The 21,501-nt window shown below is 40.2% G+C and overlaps 1 protein-coding gene across 1 annotated transcript in view; it reads left to right on the forward strand.

Moving 5' to 3' along the window:
• SRGAP1 (SLIT-ROBO Rho GTPase activating protein 1) overlaps positions 1–21,501 on the forward strand; it is a 138,875-nt gene that overhangs the window by 54,611 nt on the left and 62,763 nt on the right. Inside the window, exons 2-3 of the mRNA XM_041465689.1 lie at positions 12,386–12,581; positions 14,993–15,155. Of these exons, the coding sequence (XP_041321623.1) occupies positions 12,386–12,581; positions 14,993–15,155 (359 nt within the window). The remainder of the gene's footprint in view (positions 1–12,385; positions 12,582–14,992; positions 15,156–21,501) is intronic.

Here is a 21,501-nt window from a genome sequence, read left to right on the forward strand (position 1 = left end):
GAAACTGGGTTTTACAGACAGGGAAGAACCATTACCTGGAACAGTGCATCATCAGAAAGGCTTAACTTGCAGAATGCTTAAATACTGAGCACTTACTGTCTTTGCTTTTCGTTCTGGGTAAAGAGTTCTGGTTTTTCTCTTTCAAAGTAGACAGAAGTAAATGTTGCTCAAACCCCTTTCATAGCTGCTGTCTTATTCTTGTTGACTATCTTATTCTTGTTCTTCATAACATGAAAGTTGGTATAAACAAGTAAAAATACATCTCCGAGTTTTGATGACACACTTGTTTAGAATTTGTAACTTGCCTTTGGACTCCTGTTATTTGGACCTTGCTGTTTGTAGTAAGGGTGTGTTTATAAATACAGCGTGGGACACCATGATCATACAGTTTGCAGCCCTGTGCAAAGGCGGAATGAAATTTATAGTAATAGTCTTGTACCTTTCTGAGCAGTATTTCTGAACACACCCACAAACAGGCCATGGCAGCTGTAGAGTGGGCAGTCAGCCACAGGCTGCTGTGGTTTCACCATTGGCGTTTGATGTGTGTCACTGCAGTCTCGCCTGAGCTTGGCACTGTGTTCAGCACAGAGCAGGTGTGTGGGGAGTTGGACGCAGGAGCTGGGTTATGTGTGACTGTCCTGAGGAAGGTGCAGCTAGTTGTGAAATGATTGTTGTTCTATAGAGAAGCCACAGATGGGGTCTTTTAGATAATGCCCAGCTTGGACATGAGTAATCTACAGTTTTAGACTGAGTCAACTGGGACAACTTGAATTTCATGCAAAGGTAGTCTTCTTTGTGATTTTTACATGTCAGGGTTATGACAGATTATCACCAAAGTGACAAAGCAGTAGATTAGCACTAAGATGAAAATGTCTATCCAGGCAGAGAGGACAGGACTGATGCTTCAGTAAGCACTGTCGCTGTACTCGACAGATGAGGTACAGAAAGGAAGTTGCAGTGAAAATGCACATTTTGCAGAAACTGGAAAAAATAAATGCTTTTCAACTGGTTTATCTGTATTTTTGTGCTCTTTAAGGTTTTTTGATAGATTTTAGATGGAACAGGAATAGAATAATTTGAGGCAAAGGACTGCAGGTAACTTGAGGCGAAGGATTGCAGGTAAGTTGAAACTGAAGGTCAGCTGGGTTTAAGTTATCCACTATCTGTTGATAAGCTTAAGTAACTCCAGTGGCTTGCCACCGTAGTTTTCTTTTCCAGGAACTGACCTGGTTTCTCCTTATCTCTCTACCTGTCTTTGTTCTATAAATATTTCTGATGTGAACTTCAGTAACTTAGGCAGAAGTAGCAATTTGCTTGCTAGAACACACTGGCATCTCTCTCTGCTCCCCATGCTCTTTCCAGGAGATGCTCTCCAGCCCTTTGGTCACAGCAGCCACTTTCAGGCAAAGGGGACAGATTCTTGTCAGCAGTTTGGCCATTGCAGTCCTGGGTTCATCTGGCCTACTAGGTGTGCACTGCCACAATTTACAACTTTTTGGTCTTTACTTTATCCTTCTGTTTTAATTATTTTTCCAGTGCTCTTGACTGACTCGAACTCATCTTTGGTTAAAAAAAAAAAAAAAAAAAAAAGAGTGGCCCTAAAGTAAACATTTGGAAATATAGCACTGTTGTAAAACCAGTATCTGGAGTATTCAGAGTATTCCTGATTAAGAAAACTTAACACAGGATAAAGCCTCCTTTGGCAAATTGTCAGAAACGTGTAAGATTCATATTGCTTGCTGGCGTATCTGGTTTGCCCTTCCAACTACTCTTGCTTTTTCCCCTAGTTGGTATCTGTGTTTATTGCATTCATTATTTCAAAAAAGGTCCCTAGTATTTTGCTAATGGTTGGATGATGATCTTCTTACAGGATGGAGATTTCTCCATTGTATATGTCACATCTTTAATTTCTTCGCTAAGTCATGCACAGCCTTCTGTGAATTACCAAACAATGTTTTTTCCCAGAATAAAGAATAACTGTTTTCACAGATTACCACTTTGCCATCCAGGTGCTATGGCTGCTGATGTGCTTCTCAGGACTGGAACTTCATGCTTACAAAACATCAAGATTCAATTTCAGTTAAGCCAGGGAAAGGGCCTAGGACCTACAGCTGCTGCCCTGCCCATTGCTGTTCTCCTTTACTCACTCCAGTGCAGCTTTTGCTACCACAATGTCTATTTCCAAATGGAGATAGGCTAAAAACATAGGCAATGATAGGGGTTTTATAGCCCTTTTTTATAAAGGAATTCTGAACTAAGCATGTGAAGCATTAATCCCTTGGCCATTCAGTGAAGGTGCCCTAAGTGGCACATCTGTTTCCTACAGCTGTTTTTGGTGTCTTTGCTTCCATTCAGCAATCAGCAAAGCCCTGCTGGAAACCCTAATCACCCATATATCTGTTGGAGAGAAACATTTGCAGAATACACAAAACAGTGAATTAATGCAGATACTGGGTTCTACAAATCATGAGCTTTAAGTTTTGTTCATTCTGATATTTCCTCACATTAAAAAAACAGGAGTGATATTTTTCTTTTTTTTTAAACTTCTGACAGATTGAAGATTGTTTCCAGGGGACCTGGAAATATGCAAATTATTTTAGCCCAGAGTTAATTTACTAGCAGATACTGTTCTTCATTTTACTGTTGAGTGAGTAAGCAACAGTTACCTACAGTCTCACGGGATATTTTTTTCTATTCTCATTTGCAGGAAACTGGGGGGGGCGGGGTGCTTTCTTCTCCTGCTACTGTAATAACTGAAGATAAATTTAATTAATTAAATGTGGTCCACAATCCAATTTGTTCTTCCCTGTAGCAGAAAGAATCTGCTCTGTGACACTGAAGGATTTGTTTTTTCCCAGCTGCTGTTAGTGGACTTTGAGGCTCTAAGTAATTGGGTTCAAAACCATCCTTTGAGGTAGGCATTTTATTTTCTCACTTAGGCATTACACCTTCTACCAAATCAGAGCAGTACATAAACAAATGTACTTGAAGTGTGGCAGAATTTATCTAATCTTGTTAAGTGACATATAAAAATGCCTGTCAGTTACTTCTACTTGTATAATAGTTATAATCAACCAGCATGGTGATTATCTGATTATCTATTTTACATTTATTAGTACCCCTGCAGACAGAATAAGTAATTCCATCATGATGGAGGTTATTCTTTTGTTTAGTTAGTAAAAATACAAATTTTCTGTTCAGAGTTTGTCATACAGAACTTTTTTTTTTCTCCAAAACATGATGCCCTGTGTCTTAAATCCTCTGCTGAGTCAAATTCAGTATTATTTGCTATGTGAAAATGAGACAAGACACTGAAATTTACTTTTGGATAATATCATAGTCATGCTCAGAAGACCAGTAATCCCTCACCGGGGCTTTGGTTTTGCAGACTTAGACCAAGTCTCTACTAAAAAATTATGCAGATCAAGGTCCATCTGGTCTGACAGACATACTCCTGAGCCAGACTTGCACTTTTACAGTTAAATCTGTCCAAGAAGCATGAAGCAGGGTGATAGAATTTCATTCAAAGATTGGCTAGGTGGTAGATGCCATCCTTCACTCAGCACTGGGTGGGTGAGTGAGGAGCTCTGATCCACCGCTGCTGCCTCTCTGGTGCAGGGCTGTCCCTGCTCTGTGCTGCTCCGTGCTCGTGGGCAGGGGCTAATGCTCTGCCCACAAGTGTGCCACCATCCAAAGCAGGCTCTGCAGCTCTGGCATGTTGCCCAAGACAGTTTCTTTCCGCAGTTGGCAGGCTGGGGTACACAGTGCCTTAAGTAACTTCAGAGATGTACTCAGGTGAGTAATTAGCATGGGTTATGTACAAAAAGTTTTAAAACCGATGTTGGAGGCATCTCAGTGGTGTAGCTGTTTGTCTCACTGAAGAAGAGGAGCATCATGGATCTGTTGCAGAAAAAAATACATATTCATTTTAAAAGAAAAATACAAAGGTGCTCAATGTATTAAGTTGGGGGGTTGGAGTTAAATGTATCAAAGCTAAATGAGCAATAGTGAAAGTATTTTACTGCATGTTAGGTTGGACTGAAAAGTGATGTGGGTAAAATGCTGGCGTGCAGCACAGATTACTGTTTCCTTTTTGTGCTTAACTGCACTGTTACTTCACCTTGGTACTTAAAGAGCTGTCACTGAAAGTCATGGCTGGGTCAAATGCATGCTCTTATTTATGACATGCAGCAGGGTGTGTGTCATCCTAAAAATGTTTTATTGACCTCCTAGAGATGTGCCATGCATGGAGGGTCATTTTCACAGGATGCAGGGAGGGAATTTTCTCTAGTTATTAATTTCTGAGTTTTATCACAGTGATAGTGTACAGGAGATGCTGTATCTCATTGATGTGCAGATTTCATGCTTTCTTGCTTATCCTGCTGCGCAGGAGTTCCTGGCCTGCACTTCTACCAGCGTAACTCTCATCTTATAAGAGCTGCGTCACCTGCCAGAGGTTCAGATTAATTAATTTTTTTTTTCAAGAAAAGGCACTTCTCTCAACATCTTATTTCTAGAAGAAGCCTTTAGATGTTTTCACTTGTCAGCTCTCCATCCAAGATATTAAGAAGGAAGGAAGGGTTTTATTGTGACAAATAAGTAGAACTTAACAAAGTGAAATGGTGCTGGTCTGGATGCAATCTGTACTCACATCTGTATGGTCAGGAGGTTTATGTTTCTCTGGAGATAAAGGATATGTACCCATACTAAGACTGGAGTCATTTGAGGGTAGTGTTAGTGGACAAGTGATGCAGTGTTTGTTGCAGAGTGGATACTGCTGCACTATTCAGAGGCAGCTCCATCCTTAGCCTTGCAGCAGCTGAGGCAGAAATTCCACCTGATTTCACCCAGTTTACAAGTAAGGAAGCTAATGAAGGGTATTAGGTTTTCATTACTGCTTGGATTATGACAATCTGGGTTTTCTTTCCTACCGGACCCCCTGGTTTGTGTGGATTTTTTGTCTCATGGAGTGCTAATGCCAATCAGGCCTCCCAGACATTGTGCAAGGAATGTTTCCAAGAAGACCCATGAGTTACTTTTCTATTATATTGGCAGATACGTCATTGGTGAGAAGATAAGAAAGATTTGGGCATACTGATTTCTTTTTAAATTTCTCATGTGCCCAAAACTTAAGACTGCAAGGAAGGGCTCATGGTATCTTAAACATAAAGCATAAAAAAAAGGATGATCGAAGCCCTTAAGAAGAATCAGAATAACTTTTCCCTTAGTTTTAACTTGACAGTTTTAACTTGACAGTTTTAACTTGACAGTTTAGATGCTCTAAATGGGTTTTCAGACACCTACTTTATGATAACCTGTCTGCTTGGCAGACAGTTGCATGGACTCTTTTTATCTCTCTCTCTCTCTCTCTCTCTCTCTCTCTGTCTTTCTTTGCAGAACTGATTTGCTCATCTAGAGGTGGGGCAGTTGGATTTTGGGAGAGTATCTGCTCCCACCATGGGAGATAAGGGCTGGTCACTCTGGTGAAAGATCTTGAATCAGACTGTTGACGCAGAGGAGACATCTTGCCCTTTGTTCTCTGCTCTTCTGGTTGGCAGTGTTTTGAGATGAGCTGAGCTTTTACTATTGAGCAAAATGAAGTTCCTTCTCCTCTGAGGGACAGAATTTTTTGTCCTCAGTCCCAGCTCCTGTGACTACAAGGACAGAGTATGCAGGCTCAAGGTTTGGTAGGACATAGTGCCAGCACTTAGTTATGCGTGCGAAGGAGCAGTTGCCACAAAAGCAGTGGCACTCAAAACGTGGTGCAGGCAGACTGCCTGCTTAAATTCATGGTCACTTGGCAGCAGCACTGTGGCAAAAGTGTCCTGCCAAGTCATGAGCTGGCATACTGCCCTCCATTTAGACTCAGACTGTAGGCAGCCAAGTGACCAGCAGCTGTGGCTGTGAATAGCAGGAGGGCGTTAGTCCAAGAACAACAAGAAGAAAAGCTTCTTCTTCTACATCTAGAGATTTTCTTGGCTCTTCCAGACATGTCTTCTCATTTCAAAAGGATCTGGAAGGTGCCCTAATACAGCTGCCCTTTTTGAATCCTGTCCACTGGGATCCCCCAGTTACAGGATTCTGCATATGCACATGTTGTTGCCCAGTCTGTGATTACAGTAGACAGAAGTGTGTTTGCTTGAATATATAGAAATGAAATTTTCAGCTTCAAGGAGAGGATTCATTGTTTCTCTGCTCCCTTTGTTTAAGCAGGACAAGTGAAGTGACCCATAAAAAATTTGTTTGCATCCTGCAAATGGCTTCTACACCAGCTTTCCTCCTAATGGCTGCACGAGGATTGGTTTTTATCTTTAAGGATGCCAAAGTGCTTGAATGAATATGGTTTACAGTTTTTAAAGAGGTTGACAGATGTCAACAGGGGCTTCAGATTGCTGACTCTTTGTACAGCCCTTCAGATAGCAGAAGTGATTCTCTCTCCCTATCCAATTCTACGCTACAGCCTGAAGACGTGATCTGTCACAGGCAACTTCAAGCACATCCCCCAAAATCCCCAAACAAACAAAAAATCTGAAATGAGTTCTCTGGAAAATAGCACAAAGTCAAACATTAAGTTTAATGCTGGGGTGTGCACAGCAGAGGTCACACTTGAAGTGGTGACGTGTATAAAGCTGTATGCTCAATATACTAAGTGAAATTGATGGGGGTCAGGGTAGAACAAAGTCCACAAAAGCTCTGCCTATGGAAGCTCAAAGGCATCACTGTCTCTGCAGCCACACTTCTTACGTGCTGAACACAGGGAAGTGATCTCCCCTAGTCTGTCATAGAAGGTTAATGTTGTGGTACAGGCTCATGATCTATTTAAAGGCATTTCTGCATCAGCCTCCAAGATCTTTACCTCAGCATCTCTCATTAGCTGTCAGTCTGGTGGAATTTCCTGGCTTTTGAAGTGGATTTTCTTGCTTGTGGTCAAAGAAAATGGCAACAAGGACTTGGGAGAGAGTGTGAGCCAGACTCCCTGCTGACCACAGAGCTTCCCTCGCCATTTGTCATAGAAATACTCAAATAGCTTTCTAGCCAAGTCTCTGAGAAACAAAAACTTTACAGCACTAGCGTCTTTAGGCTGTGTATCTCAGAGACATGTATTGGCAGCTGGGTCTGAGCACCCACCATGGATGTGATACCTCTCACTGTCTTTATCTTCTTGTCTGTTGAGAGGAATAATAGTGTCCCTGGGAAGCGTGGGAGCCCTGTTGGGACATGGCATTAAGGAGTACTAGATGTGCGCAGGGACACCTCCAGGCCCCTCTCAGTGATTCTTGCTGCAATTTCTCTGCTGGCAGCATCCTCAGAGGGTTGGAGATAAGCACTTTGCTCAAACAAAACCTAAACTGGAGATGTTGACCAGCTGCATGCAGCTGGACCAAAGCTCTGCTCATCTTGACAAGCCAAAACCAAGTCCTTACAAAGGCAGAGGTTTGAATGAAACTGAAATGATCAGTCCCCTCTTGCAGCACCCCAGCTTCTAGCAGCAGGGGTAGACATGAGCAATTCTTCATGCTAAATAACTAGGGCACAATGAGAGGCATATAAGACTCAAGTGTCTTCAAGGAGGAACTGCGAGATGATTAATGCTGCAATAGCTGCTTAATTACAAATGCATGTTGGTCGCCAGATGATATCTAGGCTGAATTTAAGGTCTGAATCTTTTCCTGTGAAGTATGATCTGGATATCATTGGCATGACAATGAAGGATACTTGTGTTGATAGCTCACTGGTGTAAAAAAAATTACTAAGTGTAATGGTTTAGAAATGCAAAGTCTAAGATACCATGTATAGGTTTTAGTGCATTTGATGAGACATTTTTGAGGCATTTAAAATTAGCTGTTTTTGTGAAGGAGACATTTGGAGAAAAATGGGAGGTGATGCAGCTTTGTCTGGTTACCCAAGAGATAAAACCTGCAAACATAACTATGTCTTGTGAGAGCCTCTGTACTCTCAGAGTTCTGTTGAGTTACTTGTTTTTGTGATCTTTTGAAGGGTGAGGCCTCAAGGCTGTTGGTATGATTATCCAGTAATACCCCTGGGTTAATATGTCTGCATAGTTTGTGTATGGTAATCATGACTTAAATATAGCTCCTTGCCAGGCAGGGTGAGGCAGTGGGTGGGAGGCTTGTGAGCCAAGAGGGGTGACTGGGGAGGCATGTCCTGCTCTGTGGCATTTTCCAGAGCTTTCAGCAAACACCAAAGCCCATGTCAGGGCTGCTCTGCAAGCGCAAAAGTTAAATGGGAGCTAAGAGTGGCAGGCTGCATCAGCTCCTGGAGTGGCTCAGGCAGGAAGCATCTTGAGGCAGGTGTGTTGGTGGCACCATGAAGCATTCTTTAGAGTTGCTTTGCTTGAGTGTTGCTAAGAGAGTTTGTGATGGTCTGAAAGGTCTCCAAGGTGTGAAAGGCTTAGGCATAGCCTAGTGCAGCATGGCTGGAGCACTGCAGTACTGCAGGGATGGGGTGGGGAGTGCAGTAGCAGGGCAGCACTGCTGCTCTGTCCATGGGTTAATCTGGTTAACACCATGTGTTTACAAGTTGTGAGCTACTGAGGTCAGGAGGGGCTTTCCTTTGACTTTTTGGGGATGTTTGGTGGAGTCTGGTGCTTTTATGTGTGGAAGTGAAGGTGAAGAACTTCATTCCATGCTGGTGTGTAGCCAGCATTATGATTGTGTCACACTGTAGTGTATCTTCACAGGTTCCTTCACGGGGGACACTGGCCTGTCACTGGTTCCGTATGTGTTCCTCAGGGTAGTACAGGGTATTACAGCAGTGCCACGTAAGTCACTGTTTGTAATAATGTACTGTGTGCAAAGAGGTAACCTTGATGAGTTATTTCTGATTATGATTTGGGTGATATCAGCAGTTTGGCTTCATCTGCTCTGACTTTCAAAGTTAACTTTCAAAGCAACTATAATCTTGTCTCTTTTTACTTTTCATGGTGCGCAGATCTAACCACTTGTCAAGGAAATAAAAAATTGTTGAAAGGTTAGAGTTACATTTTCAAAACTGGCATAAACAAAATCTAATTTTATACTTATTGCAGTAATTCTAGTGGAGGGTGTCTGTGAGGGCATAGCATAAAAATCTTTAGAAATAAAATTTTATTCAGTTTATTGATTTAATTGCCATCTCATTAACTATTTCCTCACTTTGATTGTGTGCAGATATTGGACAAAGTGTAGGGTGGATTTAATTTTTTTTTTTCAGTTGATGTGATCTCAGTCTGTTCAAGCTGCAGTATAAATGGATGGGATTCTTTTTGAGCCTGCCCCTGGCCAGAAAACCAGTGAGCATTGACTCAAAGCTGCCAGGAGAAAGAAGGAGAAGGTGTTAACTCATCCAGGGTTTAAACGGGTCTTTTCCTTGCACAAAATAGCCTGGAAATTTGACATCAGCCACTCAGCAGAGCAGAATAGGACAATATCATTGCCCATTACAACTGGTACCAATTCAACTTTGAATTTAAATGTGCCAGCAAAATAACAGTAAAGACAGTCACCCCTCTCTTACTTGCTGCACCTGTTTTTGTATCTATGGAGTTTGGACTATGCTGATTTTATTTCTTTGAATATAGTGCAGCAATTTTCCATGCCACTCTTTCTTGCCCTAGGGAAATCACATATGTAAACTGGTTAAAGAAAATAGCATTGCCTTGGTGCATTTTTCTGTAGCAGTAGGTAATGGGTAGTCTATTATAGTTAATAGTACCTGGACAGTTGTGATTTTGTCACACACAGCTGCTCAGGCTGCCTGCCTGTTATGCCAGTACTTGTTCTGGAGGTTTATTGTTGTTTTTATTGTTGTTTGTTTGGTTGCTTGCTTTTTTTTTAATCCACTGCTCTCGTCAGAAAATGGAAATCACAATATTTTCTGATCTGATTTCTTATTCATTGCCATCTCCTCAGCCTGCCAGTATGGTATTACACATTAGTAAAAGTTTAAAAATGGAGGAGCGGAATGACATGAAAGTCTGGAAGGAGAACTGCTGTTGAAGTCGCTTCTGGACTGACTGTGGTCAGCTAGCATGAGTGGGATGTACATCTCCCCTTTTTCTCCTCCGGCAGGAGGCCACAGGCTTAGCCTTTTGGAATCAACATGTTCTTTCCCTTTGCTGAGACTCAAATAACCAGAAATTAGGAATCTTCCCTTCATAAAGCTGCAGCCCCCTGAGCCCCTAATTTTACCAGCCTTACTCAGACCTTGTACCTCTCCATCAGCTTTCATAGATCATGCTTCAATTTTGTTCTTTAAAATACAAGTTTGAAGGAACCCACTATTGTCCACCGGAAATCCAGACAGCATCAAAAAGCTAAGGCAGTTTCTCATATTTTATCTGTTGTCCGTTGTTCATTGTTTCTTGCATTTCTATTCATATATTCCTGTTTCTAAAATTTCTCATTCTTGTTGCTATGGTAAAAGCCTGCCTAAAAATGAAGAATTATAGCAGCAAGGTACACTGACCTACAAAATAATCAGAACATAGTTGCTCTGTACAAAATGCTGCTTTCAAAGTAACTGCTAGAAAATCTTGAGTGGGAAAGGGAGACAGCTGAAGTATAGTGACCATGTACACGGATCTGGATTCAGTGAAAACTCCAGCTTACATACAAAATTGCTGCTTCTGACCAGTGGGTCTCTACAGCTGGTTCCCCATACACAGGATTTTTCCATGACTGCAATATTAACATAGTAGACACCTAAAAAAGTGTCTTGAGTGTCTGTTTCTGTTGTTAACCTTCCAGCTCCAATGTGATTTTCTCCTCTGTGTACATGAATGTCATTGATACAGTGTTGTATTACAGTGGCTCATCCTTGCTGGAGGCATGGTTTCTTTTCCAACAAACTGATTTGAAATGAAGTGAAAACCAAACCATGAATTTTTTTTGGTTCACCTCCCAGACTATAAAAATGGATGGTCTCATTAATGATTAACACAGCAGCTGGTAGCTCACAGGAGATCTGGAAGAAAATACTGCAGTATCTCCCTCTCCAGCAAATATATTGGTTTAACAGTTTCCTGTGCTTGTACTACCTTATTTCAGTACACACATTTGAATCCCAGCAGAGTGGATCTCTGCCTTCATACCTGCTCTAAGATCAGTAAGGATGCATTAGATCCTAGTTGCATCAGATAATTTTTTGCAATGTTATTGCTGCTTAGTGGTTTGCAGTTCCATGTGATGTTAGTATGACTTTTAGAATGCTCTTCTCTTTCAAACTATGCTATGGGCTTTGAAGATTTCCAGTATCTTTTTGCCCACAGCATGGTTACGTCATTAAGAATCAAGTAAAATTTCACAACAATTTTGCATTTATATGGACATCACTTCTGGATGTTTTGCTGTTGATAAATCCTTATTATAGCTTTAAACTGTGTAATAAATATACACGTATATTATTGTCAGGAAGTGTTTACTCTTCTTTTTACTCCACAGTATTGGAGTGCCTGGGCAGCTGACAAAAGTGAAATGAACTCTAAAGAACCAGAGGGATCTTTTTAGACTAAACGTTCTCAGAATGTATTTAACTGGTTAGCACTCAGGAAATAAAAGTGCTAAAAAATTGCCAGTCAAAATAAAAGAAAATCAAAAACCCCAGAAATCTCTAAAATAAAAACCCTATTACATAGTAATTTTGCATATGGCAAAAAGTGGTGGGATATCTGGAGGCTTTTCCTTATTACTCTAGAAGAGAACTGTGAGCATATATTCTTTTCTAAACTGAGATTCTTCTAAAATGATTTTTTTAAATTCTAAAAAATATACTATAGTCTCTGGAACCTTGTACAAATTTTCGAATAGTTGTCTCTAAGTATAGGTACATGTTTTCCTCTATATTTGCTGTAAAACATTACTGCATGCATGTATAGTACACCAGTTCCCTCCCTGGCAGAGATAGGGCAGACATGGAAGCTCACCTGTGCACAGTCACAATGGATAATGCCTCCAGGGTTTATCACAAGGTTGTTTCCATGCTGTACATGAAGATAGAGCACCTGACAGTCAGCAGGCTGATCCTGGCCCAAAGGGTGCTTGTTTATCCAGCCATTCTTCAGGGCAGCACCACCTTCTGCATTTCCAAGTGGAATGTTGTGCTAGTGCCAGAGGCCAGAAGAGGGATGGGAGAGGAAGGTGGAGACTCACCTGAGCCCCTGTCACAGCTGTTTGTGAGACAGACAGCAGGTGGGAGGATGCTGGGCGTTAAACATGTGGTGGCAGAAGTGAGAGCTGCCACTGCTGTGTCCCACCACGGGACCTGAAATGCAGCTCCAGCTGGTGTAGCTGTGAGGGTGAAGTACACTGGAGTGTTTGTAATTTGGGTTGGTAACACTCAATGAATTTGCTCTCTGACCTGAGTGGATATTTGTTTCTGTCATTAGAGATCCGAGCTCAACTCGTTGAGCAACAGAAATGCCTGGAGCAGCAGACTGAAATGAGAGTGCAGCTTCTTCAGGATCTGCAGGATTTCTTCCGCAAGAAGTCGGAAATAGAGATGGAGTATTCCCGAAACCTGGAAAAACTGGCAGAGAGGTTCATGGCAAAAACAAGGAGTACAAAGGATCATCAGCAGTACAAGTAAGAGAAACCTGCTTGCGCATCACCCCCATATTGTATCTGTTGCTGGTTCAAAAGCCTGTTTTAAATTTCCACCCCTGCTTAGCAGCATAGCAGTTCTCCTTGCAGTTGAAGGTAGAGCATGCCTAAATACTAGCGTTGATGTGGCTCCTTGCAGTTACTCATGTCAGCTTCTGACAAGTAGTTTCAGTTTCTTAAAAGGGAAGTTGCACAGATATTATCCCTAACCTACCGTATGGATTTTAAACCACCCAAAATACAGCCAGTGTCTAGAAGAGATGCAGAGCTCCAAAAGCTTGAAAATCTGTGTGCTCATTTCTAGTGGAGTTGATAGGATTTTGAAGCATCTGCATGTAGGTCAGTCAACATTACAACAACAAAAAAGACAATTTTGGCCAAGAATGGCATTAAGAAATAAAACTATTTTGATTTGTTGTTGCATGTGAGCTTTGCTGCATCTTCACCTCTCTGATTCCTGGGAATAAAGATGTGAACGTTATGCATTGTTTACATTTTTATGTATCCTTTTAATGCCATAGTTTTGTAACATGTACAATATGTTTTCTGAAATGCTTCATGTGCATCACTTGCTGACATAGTCTCATGTGGTTATTTTCCTGACTTGAGCTGATTAATGAATGCATGTGTCTGGGCCTGTTACGCTTAAGGATTTAGAAGAGTATTTTGTGTTCGTAAAACTAAAAATAATTTTCCTACTGTTCACTCAGTGCTGTGCTAGAGATACACAGATAAAACTGTTGTTTCAGGACAAAAGTCTTTTCCAAATACATCTGGCAAAGGAAAGGTTAATCAAATACAGCTTGAACAGTTCAAAGAGCATTAATATATATTTCTTAAAATTCGTTTTAGTGACTCAATGATTCTCTGAAATAACCAACTTGTGCATATGTCATCACTTCACAGAGAGCCCTGGCTTTTGTTCTGCTTTTGGCAAAATCTTTTTTCCTTGTGTGTACAAACATCTTTCCTTGTTCTTGAACATGTTAAATCCAGACTGGCAGCTGTGCATGGGTGTTATGACTTGAGTTCTACCTTTGGCTTTGTTCTTGCAGTTCTCTGCTTTGAGAACAGGTTACAGCAAAAGTGGCTTTAGTTGTTGGTCTCCTGTTCCCACCATTGCTCCCAGAACAATCAGGAAGGTCTGTTGAATCGGCTTCGGGACATGCAGAAGCAGTGAGGACCAACTAGCATCGGGCCCTTCAGGAGTGCTCATGTTGTCTGACCTGGCTGATAAAACCCCTTGCTGTGAAGTAACACTGTTAAGATGTCTATCTGAAACAAATGGAGGAAGTTTTCTTAACTTCTGATTCATAGCAAAGCAAAGCACTGATTAAGAAAAGACTTTTGTCTGTTATCATTCTCTGTTGCTTTGATTGTGAGGGTGAGAGCTAAAAGTAGACAATTAGATGGGAATTAAAGGCCATATTTCTAACAATGAGACTAGCTAATTATTAGAAGAGTTTGCCAAGAGTTGCAGGAGTTTCTCCCTGAATTCATCACCACTTCTGCCTGTTTTATCCTCATGCGCTTTATCCTTTTAACTAAAGGAGAATCACTGTAAAAGAGAGAAAAAAAAAAAAAAAAGCAGCAAGTTTCTGGAGCAGTTAGTTGAAAGGCAAAATTTATACTAAAATGTCAATAAAATCCTAAGACAAATTTTATAAATCTTTTGTTGTCTCTGAAATAGTTGCTCAGCTACATGTATTTTTATTTTGCCTTGTGTAAAAGAAATGAGAAGTCATCTTTGATTTCACTTTTTGCTACGTTAAAGCTGGGAGTGGGCCTGCATTGCAAAAAGTCTGTCATGGGAATTCAGAATTGGATCACTGGAAAAAGTCCAGTCCTGCTCTTTGTCTTGTAATTGACACATCTAGGACTAGCAGTAGCAGTGTATTTACTAATGCTGTGAATTTATGAGCATTGCTCACAGAATATGGATGCTTGAGACATTTTCTTCTATTTCATCAGTTACACAAATCCAATGCAGTGAAACAGCTAAATCTGCAATTTTGCTTATGAAGAAATTGGGTTGTGCTTTCAGTACTTTTTTATTTCTAATGTCAAAAATTAATTACTGTTACTCTTCCAGGAGTGACCTTCACTGATTTTGAACATTTACATGTAGTCCATCTCTAAACTTTGTGGCAGGATATTTTATATTTTATACTTTCAGGAGGTTTGCAGAGTGTCCATGCCTCATGGGACTTGAATGTGTCTTAAAAGTCATCTGAGGCTTGCCTAACCTGAGTTATCCCAAGAATGGATAGACTGTTCAGAAGTAGCTATTTTTATGTAACACATTATGACTGTAAATGTCAGTGAGATGTTTCAGTTAATAACACAACCTTTTCATTTCTATACATTATACATGTGTGTATCTCCTTCCTCAGGAAAGACCAGAACCTCTTGTCACCAGTGAATTGCTGGTACTTACTCCTGAACCAAGTGAGAAGAGAAAGCAAAGACCATGCCACACTGAGTGAGATCTACCTGAACAATGTGATCATGCGATTCATGCAGATAAGTGAGGACTCCACCAGAATGTTCAAGAAGGTAATGCCTCTTCTGCAGCCCTCTATCCAGGCTTATAAGATGCATGAGGGAGGCAAAAGTGTCCTAATAGATAGCATGTGAGGAGAAGATTCAGCACACACAGCATAAAATCTCTTTTAGCATACATATAAATTCTTCATGACTGGTCTCTTGAAGCAGATGCTTAGTGCTGAAATGCCTGTGATCCTGCTGTATATGCTGGTGACCTTAAGAGCTGAATCACAAATATCCAAAAAGCAGGGGAAAAAGCCTGTCTTCTCTAAAAAGCACTCTTGTCTGCCCATGCAGAAAGGAAACAGTTTTCTCTTATGACTCCCAAAATAGTAACACTGTATTAATTAATTATTTTAAAAAAGAATTTCATTGTGAATGAAACAGATTGTAGACAAAGCAAGAGTTTGCTTTTTAGTCCCTTGACATAAAGTTGGTAGCATATGCCACAGTTCTCCTAAAAGTGTTTCCTTTTCTTCCTAATACTAATATGAACATAACACTTTTGATGATATAAGTATTTCTATTTGTTCCTTTAAGTGTTGTCTCTGTACATGTTTGTCCTTGTCCACGACTGTTACGTATTTTCAGAACACATGCATGGTGTGTAAATCCCTCATGTACTAAGCAAGCACTCTAGGTGACCTTAGCTCAAGATCTACATAATGTGTTTGCAGTCATTGTTGTTAAAATGTTTCAAAAGAAAAATAAATTATAAATGCATATTTATTATTCACAGTGTCATGCTGGTAGACAATTGGCATACAAAAGAGTTCAAGAAGAGTAAAGGTTAAAAGATGTAAATTGTGTGATGAAATGATAGCAGCAGTACCCGAGTTAATGTTTTCAAAACAGGGAACTGGTTTCACATATACCTGACCAGAATTCCAGATAGCACTGGGGTAGGGAGAGGAATCATTTAGGGAGCACATAGATTGTACTTGGAGGAAATAAAAGTAAAAACTTAAATCAAACTTCCTGGTATGCATTAAAACCTGGGGTAACAGGGACATGTAACAGGGACAGAGTGGAAGTTTATGGTTTCTCAATCAGTAATGGGTGGTTCATATAATATGTCTGATATGTAAAACTGTAATTTACTGACAAGTCAATTTAATAAAATGGAAGATAGTTATAGAAAGTGATCCAATAATGAGAAAAGTGATTTGAATGGGCTGCAATACTGTCTATGTGCAGATATCTCAGAGTTGCAAACCAGTACAATTTATTTTTTTTTAATCTGGAATAGTTTTTCCTTTGTTTATGCATCAGAAATATCTTCTTCAATAGGTGTGCATTTATTAGACAAACCTGTTTACTTTCAACATAGTTCAGTTTTTTGGCACCTTCTCTCTCAAAAGGAGGAAAATACATGGATATTTTCAGTATGTTAACGGGAGGCATATTGTCCCATCTTCCTGATAAACTTTTCTCTCATGTCCTCCATGTTGTTCCCATGCAGATGCAACATTTCAAATTGTCTCTTTCTAGCACAGCTTCTTGAAGAAGAGCAAGCAGCTGCTCTTGCTTTTATATTCCTAACTTGGATTTTCTAAAGGGGAAAGAAGAGCAGGGAAATAGACATGGTCCTGCCATGCACAACCTGAAGCTGGCACTAGTAGAGCCCAGATCCTCAGCAGCTCTTCGCTACCTTTCTTCAGGGTTTGCCAGCTGACACTCAGCGTGAGAGTGTCATGTCAAAGAGCTGTTAGCTGAGGTGGAGCGTGGGCAGAGTGAGCTGAGCAAAGGCTGTGCAGGGGTCTGAGCCAGTCCCATAACATTAGGGGAAGGAAGACATGCAGCACCTCAATGTGGTATAAGTGAGCTTCATGGGCACGTGGGCTGAATGTGGCTGTGCTTGTTCACCAGTATCAATTCAGAGCACCCATTTTTAAGACATTCGGTCAGGCTCAGTACTTGTTGCAGAAGGTTTGATATTTCCACTGAGCCCCAGTGTGCACAGTTCTTGCTGTGGTGCTTGCTGCAGAGTGCTGGTGATTTATTTGCTGTTAGTTCCCAGGTGCAGAACTGATGATGAAGCTCTTTCAGCCCAAACCCTTCCATGATCCTGTGATAATTTGTGTGAGATGTGAATGAGCAGTCTAACTTAAGGTGCTCGCAGAACTGCATAATGGATGTTTACTGGGCAACAAAAAGATCAGATGCAAAACACATGTAGTCTGCTACAGTTCTCTTTGCAGGAAAGAGGTCACAGGGGCAAAGAGAAGGTGCACTTAAGAGTGAGAAAGGTGACAGCCAACAGTGTCCTCCATCAAAATTGTATTCTCCCTGAAGAAAATGGCATTGCTTTGGTTGGAGATTTTTTAACATCAAATAGCATATTTAAGCAATTTCTGTCAATTTCTGTGATTCTGCTGATTACTTTTGGGGAAAAAAAAAGTATTTAGAATAAAATAGTGTCAGAGAAAAGTATAATCAGTCTCAATAGGTGTCATATCCCTGTGAAAGCATATGGAATTTGTGCACCATTCACAGATTTTGGATTAAAGTAGAGACAAACCATGTCCTTCAGATACTTCTACTCTGGAATCTGATCATACTGTTCTGTGAAAAATGTAGTGTCTCTCTAAGTAATAAATGTAAATAACAAGCAGTAATATGAAGATTTTAAAAATAGACTAACAAGTGCATGCTTAGTGGCTTACTGTAGTCCACGGTCAAGGGCAGGAAATATTTGTACTCTGTTGGCTCTCACAGTATTGCTCACAAGAGCATGTAATGTCTACAGTTCTGTGATTCTAGAATTTACAAATACCAGTTAGTCAAGCTTCTCTGTATTCAATTGTTAGATTTTTCAGTTATAGATCTTACAGCTTATTAATCTAACGTGTTACACATCACTACTTTTACTTCGTTTTAGTTCTCCATCAGTCTTGTAGTCGCAAGGTGCTTTACTCCTTTTCCAAGTGTGGAGAGTAAGTGCATACACCAAGCCCATGATCAGAGCAGATCTTCACTGTGCTGCTCTGAAACCTCAGTCTTCCTGCTGCAGAAAGGAAAAGTGTCTCAGGGTGGATTGCCCCATTGCCCACAAGCAAGATAAGGAGAAACAACAGCAAAGTCGTGATCACTCTGAACATCTTGACTCTTTCTACTCCCTCTTTTTTTCTCCCCCTTTCTCCTTCCAAGAGGATGGGACTTCCCATTCTGCTTCTCAACGCTAGACATTACTGACTTTTTCCATCTTGCTGGTAGGTATGTTGGTTCTCAGGTGAAACTTTTCCATGAAGTGAGTCCAACATTTTCTAGAGGAGTGTGACTTGAATTTGTATCTTAAGATTGACTCCAGCTTGAATTGTAGTAAAGATCCAGTAATTTCCTCTTTTCTCAGCCATACTTTGTTACCCCTCCTATGTGCAACATCACACAAGCCATAAGTTTGTAGCAGCCCCTTTCTCTACTTGTTCTGTAAAAGGTGTGTGCAAAAGCCAATGATGATCTGGTAAAATGTAGTGATGAGGATGTCCTCATTCCTTAGGCTTTGTTCCTTGTCCGAAGGCTCAGTCTCTGTTCTTCATCATTCTGCTTTTCCTTTTGTGTGCATCTGTCTGGATATTTGGATTGTTTTGGGGAAATTATGCCTATTGGCTCTACCTTACATGGTCTGATGGGACTGGATGTGCTGTATTCAAGTACCTGATTGTATATGGCTTTGCTGTCTAACCTGGCCTCCTTAACGTGTTGATATTAATTAATTTTGTTCTCCCAGGAGCTATTTGTCATTCTTTTTTTCCAGGGGTCAGAAACTGGCATCTGTTTAAATGCTCTAAATGCAAGACAAAGATAGGATCTAGTAAAGAGATTTTGTAGCTTTTGTTGGAAGACATTATGTCAGGCCTCATACTTTCAGATAGGCACCTAATCTCTTCTTTTTAGTGGCTGGCATATAAAAGCAGTAAGATTGCTGTTGATGCCTGCACTTCATGCTGCACATAAAATTACAAAAATAAAGTAGTGGAGTTCAAACCTTGCATGCTTGCATGTTTCTTCAGGCAGATGGGGTAGCTGGCCTCATGGGGACAATTAAAGAATAAAGTAATAAGGAGAAATGTCAAGCAGAAGGGAAAAGTATTATGCAGAATATTTCATGCAGTGATTCTGGTTACCCCAGCAGTAATAATCAACTGTATAAACACATACTAAATCCTTAAGCAGATTTGTATATTTATAATTTATAAACATGTATTTTCCTTGGACAGAAATCTACATAAGCCAAGATGAACATATCTTCCAATGTTTACAGTAAAAGATGCTGGAGATACCAAGCACAATAAATATTTTAGTTCCTTAATCTGGCTATTAACAAGAAATATGACTACCTACCGAATCTGTTTGGTATTATACAGATTGTGGCATATAAATTTTTTGCATCATTTTCTTAAGCATTTAAATGTTTAAAAGGATAGCAAAGCCAAAGCTGTTTGTTTTGTATAGACTGGCAAGTCTGGGACAGTATTTTACTGAGTTGGCTATGTTAGTGTCATGCAGCTCATGAAACCTCCATAAAAGAAGGGTTTGCACTTCACTTCCCATAGGGACCAGCAGCAGACTTATTTAAAAGCAATAGGCACAGAATATTTTCCTTAAATGATGTTAACTGAGTCGTGTTGTGTATGCTAAATACAGACACTAAAGAGTTCAAGGAAGAACTGGACTGACCCTTAAATTTCAGTTACAATAAACAAGAGTAAAGCTGGAGTGCCAAATTATGCTTTAACTGAAATGTATGGAAAAAATTTTAACATACTTCATTAAAAAGATATTAATGTGGAATAAAATTTTAAGTTTCTCAGACTTTTATCCAGAAATACAAATCTTGACATATCAGTAGGAGCACTGATATGTTGAAAGTTGAGCACATACTGAAAGGAGGGTTTAGGTACATTTGCTTGTCTGTTGCATATGTAGGATCTATGCTGCTAGCAGGTGAAAAAAAATACACTACTGTCTCTTAATGTCTTGAACCAGACTAGTAAGATATATAATATTCTTAGCAGCAATTTGCATGTGATCTAACATTTTTATTACATTCTTCGTTCCTTTGGTTAATAGGTCCTAGTGCGTTTCACAGGGGCACAGTGAATAAATAAGCACCTTCAGTGATTGTTTGTCAGGTTTTAATAGCCTGATTAGAGCTATCAACTCAGCTCTGGGAAAATGTGTGCTGCATCTTGCTTTCTGTTGTTTGGGTACCCTGTGGACAGGCTCCTAGAGGAGCACACCGTTCACACACACTGAACCCTACTGCAGGGAATAGGTAGCATAAACAACAAATTATAGGATAGCAATTAACCACTGAAAATAAATTCACTTCTTAACTGGTGCTCTAACATGCCATATATTACACAATAAAAGCCATATTGCTTGTCACTCAAGTCAGTGTTTCTTAATCCTAAATGGTAAAGAAAAATGTGTCAGTTCTTGAAAAATAAATCCCTTTTATACTGCTAAGTTTAACCTTGATTTTTTTTTGACAATTCCTAGAATATCTTTCATCAGAATTGAAATAATTTGAAATGTTATCCATCACTGCAGGCATCTTCTGCTAGTTGGAGTCCACAGATCAAGTGGTGGAGGGATGACTCCTCTGTGATTGTGTGGCATTGCTTGGTTGTCACTTCCCAATTTTCACACTTTTTGCTGATCACCTCCCTCCTCTTTTTGCTTTCAATTTTAAAGCATATTTTCCTTCTATAAAAGCATCTTTATCTATTGTAATCCCTTCCATTCACTTCCAAATTTGCCACTGATCACTGTGTTGCCCTGGAAAAGATCACGTATGCAAGATAGCCAGTAAATCCTGAGGGCTGGACTGCTTGTATTTCAGTTCTGGACAGAGCTTGAAAGGAGCAAAGGGAAAAAATGTCCTAATAAATAGTGATCATTCACCAAATCCTCAGCTTATCTGGTGTCTGCTTGCATCAAGGTGGGGCTGCATTAAGAGGAGAAAAGAAGGGTCCATCCTTCAATAAACTCTGTGTGCTTTGCTTACAGTGAAATCTCAAGGGGTAAAGAGAAAATTGATTTGGGGTTTTCTGTCTCACCTTCTCAAACAAACTTCTGCACTACCGGGTTGAGGCATCCTGCCTTAGAATTGCTGTTGCTGTATTTAGGGCTTGACTTCTCATCAGCCTCAAGATGGCTGTGAGCAACAGTTGAAAGGGATAAATTGCTTAAAGCTGGAATTCATCTAGAGTTTCCTCCCACATGGGTATGCTCTCATCTTAATGTCAAACATCTTATTTGTATGTTTTGCCCTTCTTCCTGCTAAAGTAATTTAAAAAAACACACACATTCAGCACTATAGAAGCAGCTATCCAAGAATAAGCAGGTG

The sequence above is a fragment of the Pyrgilauda ruficollis genome, unplaced genomic scaffold (assembly GCF_017590135.1).
Source record: "Pyrgilauda ruficollis isolate IOZ18807 unplaced genomic scaffold, ASM1759013v1 scaffold19, whole genome shotgun sequence".
NCBI lineage: Eukaryota > Metazoa > Chordata > Aves > Passeriformes > Passeridae > Pyrgilauda > Pyrgilauda ruficollis.